Source organism: Vanacampus margaritifer, chromosome 3 (genome assembly GCF_051991255.1).
Source record: "Vanacampus margaritifer isolate UIUO_Vmar chromosome 3, RoL_Vmar_1.0, whole genome shotgun sequence".
Lineage (NCBI taxonomy): Eukaryota > Metazoa > Chordata > Actinopteri > Syngnathiformes > Syngnathidae > Vanacampus > Vanacampus margaritifer.
In genome coordinates this window covers 3,018,681-3,035,026 of record NC_135434.1, presented here as the reverse complement: position 1 = coordinate 3,035,026, position 16,346 = coordinate 3,018,681, and the positions used below count along the sequence as shown (strand labels likewise).

General features: G+C 39.3%; 2 protein-coding genes and 1 long non-coding RNA gene across 4 annotated transcripts; 2 read left to right on the top strand and 1 right to left on the bottom strand.

The window, feature by feature from the left end:
- Window positions 1–407: 407 nt before the first annotated feature.
- On the top strand, window positions 408–5,648 carry LOC144048419 (fructose-1,6-bisphosphatase 1-like). The gene is made up of 7 exons (XM_077560355.1): window positions 408–625; window positions 1,777–1,939; window positions 2,002–2,094; window positions 2,191–2,334; window positions 3,470–3,607; window positions 4,304–4,423; window positions 5,316–5,648. Exons 1-7 carry the CDS (start codon window positions 456–458, stop codon window positions 5,511–5,513), a joined length of 1,026 nt encoding a protein of 341 aa, XP_077416481.1. The 5' UTR covers window positions 408–455; the 3' UTR covers window positions 5,514–5,648.
- On the bottom strand, window positions 1,320–16,079 carry LOC144048422 (uncharacterized). The gene is made up of 3 exons (XR_013293346.1): window positions 15,852–16,079; window positions 5,302–5,535; window positions 1,320–2,112 (listed from the first exon to the last, which is right to left on the bottom strand). It is a non-coding gene; the product is annotated as an uncharacterized LOC144048422 (long non-coding RNA).
- Window positions 7,613–14,765, top strand: fbp2 (fructose-1,6-bisphosphatase 2). Of its 2 annotated transcripts, XM_077560359.1 has the most exons (7): window positions 7,613–7,789; window positions 9,039–9,201; window positions 9,316–9,408; window positions 10,354–10,494; window positions 10,701–10,838; window positions 13,867–13,986; window positions 14,507–14,765. In XM_077560359.1, the coding sequence occupies exons 1-7, from the start codon at window positions 7,617–7,619 to the stop codon at window positions 14,690–14,692; spliced, it is 1,014 nt and encodes a 337-aa protein (XP_077416485.1). In that variant the 5' UTR covers window positions 7,613–7,616; the 3' UTR covers window positions 14,693–14,765. The 2 variants fall into 2 exon arrangements, with proteins under 2 accessions (XP_077416485.1, XP_077416486.1); XM_077560360.1 differs by lacking the exon at window positions 14,507–14,765 and having other exon boundaries at window positions 10,688–10,838; window positions 13,867–14,154.
- Window positions 16,080–16,346: the final 267 nt, after the last annotated feature.

Here is a 16,346-nt window from a genome sequence, read left to right as displayed (position 1 = left end):
GGGGGGTATATTGTATTAGTTTGGTTACCTCACATTGGACAGTTAAAACAAAACAAACAAATACCAACGTTTTTTTTATATATATGTTAACAAAACAATATAATATATAAATTTATATAGCTTTTCTTCTGTTGTTTTGGAGTTGATCGCGCTGGTGTACCTAATGAAGTGTCCGCATAAGAACGTCAACTTGTGCAATATTTCACAACGCGTGATTATCAAATGTGCTCATTGCCAAATAAAGTGCACAGTCACAGTCCATTGTGGAGCTCACACTCCATCTTATCACCTCAAAAGTTGCCACAAAGCGAACCAGTGTGTTGCCATGGAAGCCACGCCCCTCCTCTCCTCTCTTCTCTCTGATTGGCCCGTCGACTTCAGCGTCAGGGCTGCATTTAAGTCCCGCGGCACTTCCTCCTCTGGACTGAGAGAAAAGTTTTTTGGGGGTGGCAATCATGTCGGACCAAGCCGCCTTCGACACCAACGTGGTGACCGTGACCCGCTTCGTCATGGAGGAGGGCCGGCGGGCCAAAGGTACCGGGGAGCTAACCCGGCTGCTTAACGCGCTGTGCACGGCCGTCAAGGCCATCTCCAGCGCCGTGCGCAAAGCCGGCATCGCTCACCTGTAAGTACACGCCCCTACGAGCCGAAGACTGTATTTTTCTTAATTATTATTCATTACTGATAAATTCTTGGATTGCATGCAGAACATCCACGTTGGCACAAACCAAGCAGGAGATTCTGGTTTGGCGCGAACCAATCAGGAAGCGCATACCTGAGGCCACGCCCACTCCTCTTTGTCACAGACTTCATGGTTAAATCTCATTTCATACTGATCAGTTAACCATTTAACTGCTTCCAGTGTACAATATTAACTTAGGTGTTTTAGTTATGTGCTCAAAAACGGACAAATTGTGAATGGAAACTGCTTTTGAGAGTAAAACTGTAAGGGATACATTGTAAAATGATGAGGAAAATGACGTTACGGTAAAAAATAAGGAATTGACGAACAAAACAGGATAGAATTGTTTGTGAGAAAAATATTACTAGCAGTGTATCATTTGCACACAGGTAGCCTATAGCGTAGGTTGCCAAAAAGTAGTCAAGTAATGTTACTTTAGAATAATAAGATTCAAGTAAAATGGGGGTGGGGGGTAGTACTCTAAGTAAGTGGTTTTTAATCACCATAACCGTGAATAGACAAACATATGAAATAGGAATGTGCAAATTTATATTTTGTTCAACAACACCACTTTAACCTAAAAAAAAAAGATACATTTTATTATTTAAAAAAAAAAAAAAAACTAAAGCTAATTCAGTCAAAAGAAATGTTAAATTATACACTTGGGAAAAAGCATAAAAGGCTCACCAGGTAGAGAACATATAATTACATAAAGATGAGAATATAAGTAGCAAGCAGTCCGTAGCATAAAAGTTGAAAATAGTGTTTCTTCTTAATAAAAATATTACAAGACAAACAGTTTTATACATATTGTATTGATTTTACTATAACCAACAAAACAAGCACAGTTTTACATCATTGTACATAAAACTTCAACTGTACATATTTAAAAATAATACAATTTAAAAATAAGAGTGAACATGCGCATTTCAACTTTGACATCTTGAAGCAAACGGCAGGTAGGTTCGTCCCAGTTTGACCACGTGATCGGAAATCGCGCCCGATCACATCATTTTCAGATGATCGGTAGATTTGCGAGTGAACATTTTTGGCGTCAACACTCGATCTCATCCTGTGCGCGCATTCGTTCCCAGCTACGGCATCGCAGGCAGCACCAACGTGACGGGAGACCAGGTGAAGAAGCTGGACATCCTGTCCAACGACCTGGTCATCAACATGATCAAATCGTCCTTCACCTCCTGCGTGCTGGTGTCGGAGGAGAACGAAAAAGCCATCATCGTGGATCCCGACACGAGGGTATGACGCTGGAAAAACGTCGGATTCGACCCCTGGAATGAGCTCAAATGTCTTCTCCTCAGGGCAAGTACATCGTGTGTTTCGACCCGCTGGATGGCTCCTCCAACATCGACTGCCTGGTCTCCATCGGAACCATCTTTGCCATCTACAAGAAGGTACTCGCACCCTCTCACCTTTGAAAATTGTGGGAGAAGAAGCCACGATTACACGTCAATTTGTGACACACTAGCGCCCACCATTTTGTCTGGCAGGACTCGGATGATGGCGAGCCTTGCGAGAAGGACGCCCTGCAGCCCGGCAGGGACCTGGTGGCAGCGGGTTACGCCCTCTACGGCAGCGCCACCATGATGGTGCTCTCCACTGGACACGGGGTCAACTGCTTTATGCTCGACCCGGTCAGTACATTCTCGTGATGCGACTTGAACACAGCATTAGGCACAATTTGCTGTAAATTCAGATTGACACCGCTTTGGTAATGTGGACAAATGTGACTCCGGATTGTTTTGGCTTTGTGCACTGTAAAAATGGAGATGACTCAAAAAAATGCATGCAGAATGTGGATTTAATTTGGTGTGGATCCAGATTCAACTCATTTTGTAACATGAATTGTGATTTGGCTTGGACCAATTCTGATCTGGATTTATATCATTATTACTTGGACATAACTAAGATAGTTGTGAGCCAATTTGGAACAAATTAGCTGGGGGTTCTTACATTTTTGTAACATGGTGTCACTCCATATTATTGTTTTAGATAGACATATGCTAACTAAAATAGTTGAGAACCAAATTGGATTAAATTTGGTGTAGCTCCAACTTTAGGGTACAAATTACAGAAATTATAATTAATTATAATAAATCCACTGTTGATCAGATTTAAATACTTTTATTTAACATGGACATTTTAAAAAAATGGATTTGGATCAGATTTGGTGTCGATCCAGATTATTTTTAATGTGTAAAATGGACAATGGTGTGTATCAAGATTGAAATCACTTTGTAACAAAAATTATGTACGAAATTTGATGATATTTAGTGTGAATATAGATCTAGGTCTATTTGTAACATGGTCCTAACTCAAAAAGTTGTGGGCCAAATTGGAACAAATTTAGTGTGGCTCCATATTATCTTTGGATCTTGTAAAATGGGCCAAATCCAAAAAGGTATGAAACCATTTTGGTGCAATATGATGTGGATCTAAATCCCTTTTGCAGCTTGAATATTTGGAAGCTGATTTGCTGTCACTTCAGATCCCAATTCATATCATAGACATCAATAAATAGTTTTGTAAATCCAGATCTAGATCCATATTCTGGCTCTGGATTTTTATTTTTTTTTATTTTTTTTACATTGGCATTGTTTAGTCGTAACAGACGTAAATTAAATAGTTATAATATGTCAACTGAATTTGATCACATTAGGTGTATATTTGGATCATTTTTGTATTTTGGACAAGCAGTCAACAACAAAAAAAGCAAAAATCATTCCGATTGAATGTAAATACATTCTTTTCATTCTCTGTGCTCGTCAGGCCATCGGCGAATTCATCCTGGTGGACCGGGACGTGAAGATCAAAAAGCGTGGCAAGATCTACAGCGTGAACGAAGGCTACTCCAAATACTTTGAGCCGGCTGTCACAGAGTATTTACAGAATAAGAAGTTTCCTCAGGTAATGTTGACATAAGCGCTCAGCAAAGCTCCAGGAAGTCATCTTGTGAAATCTCCTTCTAACATTCTTCCTTTTTGTTAGCGCTCTGTAAATTTAATCTCAGTCAAGTTCCGTCATTGTTAAACTAGTACAGCGGTGGTGCCTTGACATACGAGTCACGACTGAGCGGACACTTAACAACAAAAAGTAGCACATTAGCAAATGGTGACGTTTACTGTCAAACTAACAAAGGCCCTGTTATCTTAGCATTTATGCTGTGGCGTTTTGAACCTTTACTCACGCAATGATTTGGTTTGAACAGTTGATCCATTTGTCTGTCTTATACTGCCCCCAAGTGGCTCAAGCGGACACACCAGGAAGAGCAGCATTTAATGCATCATGACTAGACAAAAACTTTTCAATTATTTTTTTAAATTGCATTTAATCATGTCATTACCGTATGTTTTGATAAAGTACAATATTTTTAGTGCTATTTTCCTCATTAAAAAAACGCATTAGAACAATTTGGGGGTGAGGCTCGAGCATATTTATGGCATTTCCATTTATTTCAATGGGAAAAGATCATTTGAGGTGTTTTGAGTTGCGAGCGTGATCCCAGAACAAATTAAACTCGTATCGTAAGGCACCACTGTAACTCCACAAAGTGACACCTTGATTAGCAAGCAGCTAATGCTAACGCATCGGAACTGCCCGCAGGACGGCAGCCAGCCGTACGGCGCCCGCTACATCGGCTCCATGGTGGCGGACGTGCACCGGACACTCATGTACGGCGGGATCTTTTTGTATCCTGGCAACACAAAGAGCCCCCAGGGAAAGGTGAGTGCTCGCAGTGGCTGTAACGCAACAGGTTTGAGGGGTGAGATATGAAGTCGACTGGGCACATTTCCGTCTTAAGAATTAGGATCAGAATCCTCTTTCAAACGGAGAGCCTGCAAAACTGGTATTAATGGAGTTCATCCCTCAAGTTTCGTCAATGATATTTATACAGCAGAGCGACTTGGATAAAAGCCAACCTGGCAAATTTCCACCTTCAAGGGTAGAGTCCTCTTCACATAAGAATCACGGAAAATTGACACAAAAGAGCCATTAAATAAGCTTTTACACAGAAACCAGCAAAGGCGGGATATTAATAATGTGTTTCAGTTTCACACAGCAAAATCAACCCTGTACATTTCTACCCTGAGAGGTATCTGACGCCTCCTGATGACGCATCAGAGCCCCAACTGTACAGTAGATGTGGCATTTATCTACCTTAGCCTTTTACGCAGAACCCAGCAAAGGCAAGGTATCTTTGTAACTGGTGTCAGAAGCCACTTTCCCACAGATACACAGCCAATTTGATGAATGAGAGCCATAATTGTAGTTCTGGCATTGATCTACCTTAGCCTTGTACGCAGAACCCAGCAAAGGCGGGATACTTCCCGCGACTGTGTGCAGTTTCACACAGTTACGTCGACCCTAAAAATTTCCGGCTTCAGAAGTTGGTTTTTGTTTTGTTTTAACACAGAGACTTGCCAAATTGACGCATCAGACCTATAGTAGTACATAGTAGCACTTTCACACAAAGATACTGAATCTCGCACTCGGATAATTAGTTTGTTGTATCATATAAAATATTTAAATATAGCTAAATTGCTTTCAACACAATAAGTTGTCACGCATGGATCCGATTAGCGATGCCATTAACGAGTCACCTTGTTCCCGAAAGCTGCGTCTGCTCTACGAGGGCAACCCCATGGCCTTCATCATCGAGCAGGCAGGGGGCGCCGCCTCCACGGGCTTCGAGGACATCCTGGACATCCGGCCGCAGGACATCCACCAGAGGGCGCCGGTGGCCATGGGCTCCCTCGACGACGTGGCCGACTACGTGGCCGTCTGCCGCAAGCACGCCGCCAAGGCTAAATGAGCTTGGACCCGCTCGCCGTCCGCTGTTCAAGGAAGCAGAAAGTTTGTGAATTGTTTCAAAAATATGTCCGTGTTTTCTTGTATGTATTTGAAGGGCTTTATGAAGACATTCCACAAATAAAAGGTGAAAGTGTAATATTGCTATTGCTGGTATATTGATACTGTCTTGTAACAAATGATTTTATACAAAAACATTTGTTGTCGGTGAATTGATCTTGAATAGATAAAGATGAGATCAGCGCTGTTTTATAACAGCGGTAGCTTTACAATTCGATTTGTTTGACGATTCAGTGGGATTACAATTAAATAACATACGGCTCATTTTGAGACGATATGATTCAATAAGCTTCTTATTGTCTTTTTACAGTATGAATATATTTGTCAGTGCTGTTAATGTGACATTTCCTCCAAAGAGAATGTATGCCACGGTTTGGCTTTAGCCATTGAAGCTAGCTAGCTCCCAAGGTGCTCGTTTATCTGCTAGAGAGCTAGCTAGCTAGCTAGCATCAATGGCTAAAGACAAACTATGGCAGCATTTTACTTTCTGGACCTGGATTTGCCACTTCTGGTATACATATATATTAGGAGTGTGCATCTCTTGAATAAAAGACTATTCGATATGTATCTTAACACATGGGGTGCGATATGATTCATCAACGGTGCATTTAAAAATATATATATTTTTTTTTTTTTAATGTTTTGTAAATCAAAACCAAATTTCTGTCTAAAGTGGGATTTAATCATTTCAGAGAAATTATAATCTGTTTCTTGATATGATAGTCAGTTGGTAAAACTTAGCATAATGGCCATAAATATATTTTCAATGTACAGTCAGAGATGGGATTTGAACCTGCAACCTCCTGGTTACTGAACAATGCTCTTTACCAACTGCTTCACCGAGCAGTACATGACAACTGATAATGATGATCAGTTGTATGTATGGCAGTGGGCGTGGTAAGTGGGACTTAGAAAAAGTTCAATGTCAGTCCCATTGAAAATGAATGGGGAAGGGAAAAAAATGAATGGGGAAAAGTTGATATTTAACGTTAAATTGTGCCAATACGGTAAGTAATGTGCACTCAGACGACAAATACCCCGGAAGGCGTGAATTTTTGAAGCAAGTTCGAAAAATTCGAACGGTGTAAATCGGAAGTATTATGTGGGAGTTGTTTCACGGCAAAAGAGTGTGGAGAGTAAAAATCACAATAAGCATTCCCACAAAAACACACGCACACAATAAATGTTGCGAGCCAGAGACGTGTGACCTTCTCTTAGCACATCCTCCAAGGGTCCGCTCTACTCCAGTTACGTTGACATTTAAGCTCAAAAGGTCAGGCAGCCCCTGTGAACTTTCATGCAAACCCTCACCCTTCCTAAGAAGCTTCTCTTTGTGCTACGCCGAGGCTGCAATCTTGCTGGGTCTCTGTGTTAAAAAAGAAACGGACAATGTTGGAACCCGACGACCGCCTCACTGCCTGACAACTATTTGATACGTCACATCAGATTTCTTCCAATGTGCTGTATTGCTGTTTGAAAACAAACACTGCAAAATCCTGCTATTGCTGGGTTCTGTGTAAAATTTAAATCTGGAGAAATTCAGGCACTTTGTTATGGTGTTCATGGTTCAGTTAGGCAGAATGTCTTAAAGGAGCTCTTGGGGAAGTTGGAAAAGATCGATGTGAAATTTAACACAGAAAACATTGTGATGTATTTGCTGTGTTTTGTGTAAAAAATAAAAAATGAATAAATACCAGATCTTATATTCCTGCAATTTTGCTGAATGAGCTCTCTGTGTGAAAGAAGCTAATGAATATGTGGACAGTCTGCCGGCTTTGCTGGGTTATGAGTAAAATTTTGCATATATGCAGGATCTTCGGTTCCAATGATTGAAAATAAAAATAAGAAAATAAAATCCACTTTTTGCTAGGCAACGGATTTACGAGACAAACTGTTTAACAACACAACTAGCAAAAAGTCACTGCAGCTGCCACTTGACACCACACATGCACACACCCAAATAGACCCCCCTTCCCAGTCTCCCCTCACTTTGCTCGTACCTTTCACCCGAGGCAGGATTCAAACCCGCACCAGGACGGGAGGCAGCATGTCGGACCAGTCGACCTTCGACACGGACGTATGGACGCTGACCCGCTTCGTTACGGAGACGGGTCGGCAGGCCAAGGGGGCGACGGGCGAGCTGACGCAGCTGCTCAACGCCATGATGACCGCCATCAAGGCCATCTCCTCGGCCGTGCGTAAGGCCGGCCTGGCCCACTTGTGAGTATCTACCTCGTCATGTCAAACACACGTTTGCACCCCGGAATGCCACAGCAAATTAAATGCTGTCTGATTTTCAGAAAAAGGTTCTAATTGCATGGTTTTTTTTGAATGTATTTTATAAGAGAAAAAACAATTTTTAAGAGAAGAAGATGTTTTATTTTTTTTACCAACAAATTTTTTTTTTCAGGCCGAAGGTTATGGATTTTTTTTTAGGTTGATGCTGATTTCAATATTTTGCAGAGTAAAAATCAAACACCCTATTAATGAACTGCTTAATTAAAAAATAGATATAATGAATAAAATTCCTAAACCTTACAACAATAAAGATATGAAATACAGGCACAATATTTGATTGTTACTTGACTGGGAAAAAAGTCTTTAAAAATCGGCTAATGATTTTTTTTTTTAATGCTGATTTTTTGGAGGTGGTGGGGATGTATATCAGTGTCTGTCTTATGTTGTTATTTGTTAATGTCTATAATATAAATAATGATAAGAATAAGAATAATAAAAACTATATAAAAACACAATCTACAAAAATTGGCAAAAGAAGAAGAAGAAGAAAATTGGCTATTTTTGGCAGCATAAAATCCCAATAACCAAATTAGCTGTGTGAAACTTTTGTCCAAGTCAGTGGTGTCCAAACTCGGTCCTCGAGGTCCGGATTCCTGCAGGTTTTTGATGTTTTCTCTTCTCCAACACAGCTGAAGCTCACCAGCGAGCTCTGCATAAGCCTGATAACGACCCTGTTGATTGGAACAGGTGCGTTGGAGTAAGGAAACATCCAAAACCTGCAGGACACCGGCTCTCCAGACCGAGCTTGGACACCCGTTGTCCCAAGTGAAGCTCAACTCATTTCAACTGGTAGTTCCTTAACACTAAGTGACCACAAGATGGCGGCAATGCAGTGCTTTGAAATACTTTCGTGTTGGCATGAGCGACTGAGCCCGATAACGTAATAGCAAAAATGTGAGTTTTTCTGCAAATAACGAACTCTGGCTTAAAAGAAAACTGCAAACATTTGAATTTGTGAATGCCAAACAGCCAATGTGAGGGTTCACTGCATATTCTCCAAAAATAGGACTTTGTTCCCGCAATAATACAAATTTTGTTATTGCAATTTTAAGAATGTCTCATTTAAGTGACTTTTGGTTTCAGACCTTATCCATTGCGGGGATAAGATTGTGTTTGTAACGTTTGTATGCTATGCAATTAACTTCCTACTATATTTGTGTTTCACACGCAGACAGGGCATGGCGGGCTGCGTGAACGTGACGGGGGACGACGTGAAGAAGCTGGACGTGCTGTCTAATGACCTGGTGATCAACATGTTGAAGGCCTCCTACAGCACCTGCTGCATGGTCTCCGAGGAGGACAAGGGTCTCATCGTCACGCCCAAAGACAAGAGGGTCAGCGTGTGCGCTTGGATGCAAGCACACACTGGAAATTTGCATCTGTGTGATATACGCACCTGCAAGTAGTATATGTATAAATACATTGGCACTTAAACTTGTGTGGTGCAGGGTAAGTACGTGGTGTGTTTTGACCCCCTGGACGGCTCCAGTAACATCGACTGCCTGGCGTCCATCGGCACCATCTTTGCAGTCTATAAACGAGTGAGTCTCTCGACCGCTTGCTCACTTAACAAGTCATTTTATCTTTCTATCAGTCCATCGTTCACCTTCAGAATGTCATCTCTCTATCACGGGAAGTAAAAAACAAAAACAAAAAAAATATGACTTATTTTCTCAATATTCGTTCCAAAAACCAAAATGAAGAAAACGGAGAACGACTCGTTTTCCGATTTTGTGCACAGGTGGGAAACGGGCATTTGGACGTTTCGTCCAGTTTGGATAGTTTTGCGTGACCCGGAAGCGATTTTTTAAAATCTGACTCGTGGTCGTGCACTGATCTGTATATATTACTGGATAGCTGATAGGCCAAGACGTCTAATCTGTACGTGTTCGTATAGTATTTTATACGGTAGATGGGAGTGGTAAGATGGCCGCCCTGTGGCTTCAACGGCTTGCATGGGGTGTTTATATTGGTGTGTAATATTAAGCCATTAATTTGTTTTGTTTTTGTACTTCCCATTTTGTTTGAAAAAACGACTGAACGAATGATACACGGGTTGTAATTTGTTTATCATCAATTCATTTATCAACCCCTCTATGACGAAATCTACTTTTTTTTTTTTCATTTGCAGTGGCGTCTTGTGGCCTTTAGAGGGCGTCATCTTGTAGCTGGTAAATGCCATGAGTTGGTTGAATTGTTTAAAATGGCAGAAAATGCAAACTTTTGTATCAAAACAACCCATTTTTATTGTTATTCTGTACAAAAAAATTGTTGTTTTGTATAATAATAATAATAATAATAATAATAATAATAATAATAATAATAATAAAAGTAACAGAGAAAGTTGAATTGACCCTCGTAGCGGGTTGGTCCATTTTTTTACCCAAAAAGGTTACAAGGTTGCCTAACATTTTTAAGATGGTATAAATATATACAAACATACATACTGTCTATATACATACTTAGATTCTCTATTGTCCCCTCAGGTGACGGAAGGCGAGCCCACCGAGGAGGACGCCCTCCAGCCAGGCAGCAACATGGTGTGTGCTGGTTACGCCCTCTACGGCAGCGCCACCTTGGTGGCCCTCAGCACCGGCGCCGGCCTCAATTTTTTCATGCTGGATCCAGTGAGTTGAAAAAATAAACCCATAATGAAAGCCATCTGAAAAATGCACTTAAGTACAGCAACAGCAAGTATTTGTCAGGCGTTACTTTTTCATATACATGACTTGAAAGTGACTCATTTTTAAATACAAGTAGCCTACAGAGTGTGTGTACTTTTGCCACTTGTGATTAGCGGGAACATATTTGAATAAATAGGTTTTGTCGCCAGGCCATCGGCGAGTTCATCCTGACCGAGAAGAACGTGAGGATCAAGCCCAGGGGGAAGATCTACAGCTTGAACGAGGGCTACGCCAACTACTTCCACCCGTCCGTCAACCATTACATCGACCACAAGAAGAATCCCGAGGTCAGCTGCATGCATCTGACTGTCCAGTCTGGACTGGGGGTGGGGGGGGGGGGTCACTTGTTCCTCACACAAACTAACATCCCCTTCCTGTCTGCGATGCGCACGCTCAGCACTTTTGGGCCCAGGCAGGCAACATGTGATGCAAGGTGGCGGTCATGTGTTGGTACAGTGATGACTTGGAATAGATTTTGCTGTGTGCGAGATGCCGCAGACGACAAAACGCAAACTGTAACTTTTTTTGGTCACACTAAGTGAGCCCGTTGGCACTATACGTATTGCCATTTCCTTTTTTGTTTTGTTTTTTGCTGAGAAGTTGATGGGAATGTCTGTTACTCAAGATTTGATTTGGAATGAATTCATTTCTTATTTTTTGGTGTGTAAAGTGTTTCTTTTTTATGGCTTGTGTTAAGTTTCCTTTTTATTCATATTTTTTTCAGTTTTTTTTTCTAGTGTAATTTTATTTAGATATATTTTTTAATTAATGAATTTATTTTTTATTTATCAATATATCAAACTATTTGTCAATAATTTCATTTTCTTCTATTTTTATTTATTTATTTATTTTTGTTTTATTTTAAAAAATATTCTTTAATCATTATTATTTATTTATTTATTTTAAATATTTATAATAAATATTTTTAAATTCAGCTTTATTTGATTAGGATATTTTCATTTTTTTTTTAATTTCAATATTGTTTTATTTGGTTATATCTCTACCTACCTTGATAAATTCTGCCCAGCAACAGTCTGAACAATTCTGCTGAATTGTTGCTTTGCTGTATAGCGTGCAAACTAGAATTTGTGAGCTTCGATAATCAATCAGTTCAATTTTCCTATTGGCAACAGTAATTGGAAGCAAAATATGATTCCAAATACCATTATTAGAGTATTGTAAATGCCTGCAAAGCCATCAATGCAGCCTTTTGAAACCATCTTTTCTTTTTCCATGACGCCTTCATCCCAGTTCCTCTAAGTTTGTGTGCATGTGTTTTCAGGAATTAGTCAACACATTTGGCCTTGGCGTGTGCTTCCTGGGCCGTGAGTCAGCAAGCACATGACTGCAGTGTGTCACGCATTGCCTGGAAGGCTCCACAAAGTTTGAAGTCAAAAGTTAGTTTGAACAGTTAGCACACACCTGAGCGATGTTTGTGTTTATTATAGGTCACGTAGCATTAAACGTTCCGTCAGAAACTTTTCTTGCATTTATCCACGGTTTGCCTTCAAATTGGGCAATATATTTGAAAAACAAATTAAATGTTATGTCGCAAAGTCACAGCAGATGGAGACAAAAGAAACTAGACAATCAAAAAAAAACATCAATTTTAATGGCGTTTCAGCGAGGAGCTTAAAAGTTGTTTACTTGGCCCACTTAGTGGACTTTGAGTTGTTGACATGAGTTGAACCCATTGGAATGTCAACACACTTCCTCTTTTCCGAATTATATAGACGAGTGCTGAGTAGACGCTTTAGGAAACACACCTGCATCTTAACTCGAATGACAAAAATGTGGTAATTGTAAACAGACCTTTAAATTTTAAATGAGCCTTGATTGCCAGTCCCAGCTGAAGTTTACATTAACAGAGATGGCAAAATCCAAGTCCAGAAAGTAAAAACCCTGCCACAGTTGCGCTTTAGCTCCTCGTGCTAGTTAGCTAGCTCCCTAGCAAGTAAACAAGCGCCCGGGGAGCTAGCTAGGAAGCTAGCTAGCTAGCACGAGGGGCTAAAGCCAAACTGTGGCAGGCTAGCTAGCTTCCTAGCAGGTGATCAAGCAACCGGGGAGCTAGCTTGCTAGCACCTGTAAAGCCAAACTGTGGCATGGTTTTTACTTTCTGGACCTGGATTTGCCACCTAATATACAATATAATATAATATAATATAATATAATATAATAAAGCATATTATAACACTTTGCGTCTTGAAAATAATCAAACAACTGCCTAAAAAAGACCCCATTTAGCTTAATACTAACAGAGCTAAAAATGCAAAATGCTGTTTACATCCTAACGGTTAGCATTGATAGTTGCAAGGCTACAGAAATTTGAACACAAATTCCACCGTTTGTGAAGCACATATAAGAATACTCACAGGCATCTATTCCTTACCCCCAGCGAAAAATGACAAATAATGACAATTCCGAGTTGACGTCACACGTCAAAATGGCGGCCAACTCCAAGATCTCCACTCACTGAAAAGCATTGAACTTTGGATCGTTGTAATTTGATTATATTTTATTTCAAAATGTGATGAAATTTCGTTTGACTACTATAACAATCTGCCTGGTTTGTATGCTAGTCACAAGCAAAAGCAATACAGTACGTAGTTTGTTTTCACCATGTAAGAAAGCATTGGCATTGTATTGCGGATTGATCAGAAATTCCCAGATGTTCGGAATTGTCCATACAGCATTTTGCTGAGTCACTGTAGTAGTAGTAGAAGTATTAGTCTTCTTTAATTTGCATGGCTGTAGTATGATGCTGCCTCCTGGTGGCCAATGTGGGCACACCAGAAGGAGCAGCACACTCAGTTGGATTGCAGCATGAAATTGTCTAACATTTGTATATTTTTTCTAATATTTTTGTGTTTACTCAAGTATTTTAGTGTTTTTGTCAAATATTTTAGCATTGTGTCCATTTTTTGTCACTCAGTAAATGAAATTATTTTTTACTTTTTTATCTAATGTTTGTGTAATTTTCATGTAATATTTTTGTGTCATTTTTAATCTTTTATTTGTGTTTTTGTCAAATATTTTCGTGTATTTGTCTAATATTTTTATATTTCGCATCTCATGTTTTTTCTTTTTTTTAATTATCGTTTTTGTCAAAGAAACATTAATATCGTTTTTCTGAAAAATTTGTTTTTGGTCTATTTCTGCAAGAATTTTTTTTCTTTCTAAAGACATTTCAAATATTTTTTTTTCTTTTATATATTTTATTTAAAATGTTTGCCTTTTGTGCCATTTATGTGTCGACCCCAATGTTTAATTATTATTATTATTTTGCCTATTCAGCTCTCGTCTTCTGTTGAGCAGGGCGGCGGTACGCCATACGGCGCGCGCTACGTGGGCTCCATGGTGTCGGACGTCCACCGAACCATCGCCTACGGCGGCATCTTCATGTACCCGGCCAACCAAAAAAGCCCAGAAGGGAAGGTAAGCTTCACCTTCAGAGACGACAACACCTGCTTTCATGACGCCTATTTCATTTCCTCTTAAATACACAAAAAAAACCGCCATTGTGGAATGGTGCAGTTTTACTTTCTTGATAAAAAAAAAAAAACTGCGTAAAAGTGAAGAACGCTGCAGTGACATAGCAGATAAAAAGAGAAGCTGGAGTAGTGAAAGTCACAGTGAGATGACAGCTGGGCAGGATGTCAAGGCGGGCGGGGAGGAAGCTGATAAGAAGAGGGGAAAAACATTCAACTTCACTTTGAGATTCACCTGCAGTTGCAGCCATCGCAAAGATAAGCACTGTTTGACTGTTGCTAACCAAAACAGCAGCACAGTTGACGAGAGATGAAACGGGATGAACATTCCACATTGGTAGAGATTTGCCTATTGATTTTAATTTCTTTACTATTATGAATATCTTATTTATTTATTTTTTTACGACTAAAATAAAAAACAGGTGGTACTTGTGTTTTTTTTTTTTTTTTTTTGCGTGTCTGTGTAGCTGCGTCTGCTGTACGAGTGCAACCCAATCGCGTTCCTGGTGGAGCAGGCGGGGGGCGTGGCCACCACCGGCACCCAGAGGGTCCTGGACGTGCGGCCCCGGGCCCTCCACCAGCGGGTGCCCTTCGTGGTGGGCTCGCCCGACGACGTCAACGAGTATTTGACGTTTGTCAACAAGTACAAGTAGAGCGCGAGTGTGTCTGCGCGTCTTTTATGTCTTCGGGCTTCCTCACGTTGACCAATAAAATCCTTTCACTTGTCCGCTTTTTAATAGGAACTCATTTTTCCACACAGACAAAATAAATTTTAAAATTTTAAATTGTTATTCTAAAAATACAAATGAAAACAGGACTTTTTGGTAAAATCGTGTTTTTTTTAATTTTTATTAATTCATTTATTTATTTTTATCTGAAACAAATATCCTTCATATATCCAAAGTAAAATATTTTGTGTTTTGGAACATTTTTTTGTAATTTACCTTACCTAAAATATTTTTGGTGGTTTGATTACATTTTTATTTGGCCAAAATATTTTATTTGATCATTTTTAGGTCTTTTTTTTATTATCCCAAACAGATTTTACTTCTACATTTCGATTGCTTTGCATGTCTAGTACGTACATGAGATGGAATTGACAATAAAGTTGACTTTGACATTTAGTGACTTTTATGTTTTCATCCCAAACAAAGTTGTTGTTTTTTTGTCTTTACTTGCTTGTTCATTTGTTTCCCATAATAAAAGTAAAAGCTAAATTTTGTGATTCTCCAACAGAGATTATCAACTCTGTATTTTTGTGTAAATATATTATGGCTATAATTAATTTTGGGAGTTCCCCCCCCCCATACATTTTACAATTTTTTTCTTCTAATTGTGATTTTATGTTAAAAATAATTTGTTTTTCAGCAACATTTTGTAACTTTTTTCCCTATTTTTGTTTATGGCCTAAGTTTTAAAGAAAACAGTTATACTGTTCTTTGACTCCATTATATTTTTCATTAGTGTAATCTTGGAAATGTTTCTTTTTTGCTCAAATATTTTTTTCAATTACATTTTTATTTTGCAAAAAAATGTGATTAAAAAAAATCTGCTATCTTAAAAAGTGGAGTATGTGATGTTCAAAAATCGTTTGCAAGATTTGAATGTAGCCCCATCAAGCCACGCCCCTCACTCACATGCACACGACATGCACCTGTACGTGTCTGTACGCAAACTCATGTTAGCTACGGTGGCTACACTGCTAGCATGGCTTATTTTTAATGTTGGAATGTTGTCAAACATGAAATGTTACCGACTTACTTACCGCTATTACTTGGAATGTACAACCAATTAAAATAGATGACAACTTACCAGACGACAGGGAGAAGAATGACTTGGGCGTTGGTTTTCCAGGCCACGTGTTGCAAACGTTCCATAGATAAAAAATCACAATTTGTTTGTCTCCAGGTCTGTATGATTCCTTCGTTTCAACTTTTGTTGCTAGCTAGACGGGAGCTAAACAGTCGTCGGCAAACTGCATGCACACACTAGGAATTGATTGGTCACGCCTTCTTTGTCTACAATCTGATTGGCTATTTTAAGTCGCACCGTGACAAGTTTAGGAGACCTAAGATGGGGCTGGAGAGGGATGACTTTTTAAAAGATTAATTTCATATTATTCTACTGTCACATCTATTGTTTTTAAACATTGTAAACTATTTTTAGCCAAACTATTTTTAAACGTTTGAAAATTTTTCAAATCTTCTTCCATCTTCTTCCATCTTTTTCCAGGAAATTTGTTTGTTATTATTTATTTCCTGTTTTGTTGTAAATTGTATTTAAAAAAAATTGTTAAGCAAAAAAATT

Coding starts and splice junctions, on each gene's coding strand:
- LOC144048419 (XM_077560355.1), top strand. CDS start 456: ATGTCGGACCAAGCCGCCTTCGACACCAACGTGGTGACCGTGACCCGC. Junction 626..1,776: donor AAAGCCGGCATCGCTCACCT/GTAAGTACACGC, acceptor ATTCGTTCCCAG/CTACGGCATCGCAGGCAGCA. Junction 1,940..2,001: donor TCGTGGATCCCGACACGAGG/GTATGACGCTGG, acceptor TCTTCTCCTCAG/GGCAAGTACATCGTGTGTTT.
- fbp2 (XM_077560359.1), top strand. CDS start 7,617: ATGTCGGACCAGTCGACCTTCGACACGGACGTATGGACGCTGACCCGC. Junction 10,495..10,700: donor ATTTTTTCATGCTGGATCCA/GTGAGTTGAAAA, acceptor TTTTGTCGCCAG/GCCATCGGCGAGTTCATCCT. Junction 10,839..13,866: donor ACCACAAGAAGAATCCCGAG/GTCAGCTGCATG, acceptor TCTGTTGAGCAG/GGCGGCGGTACGCCATACGG.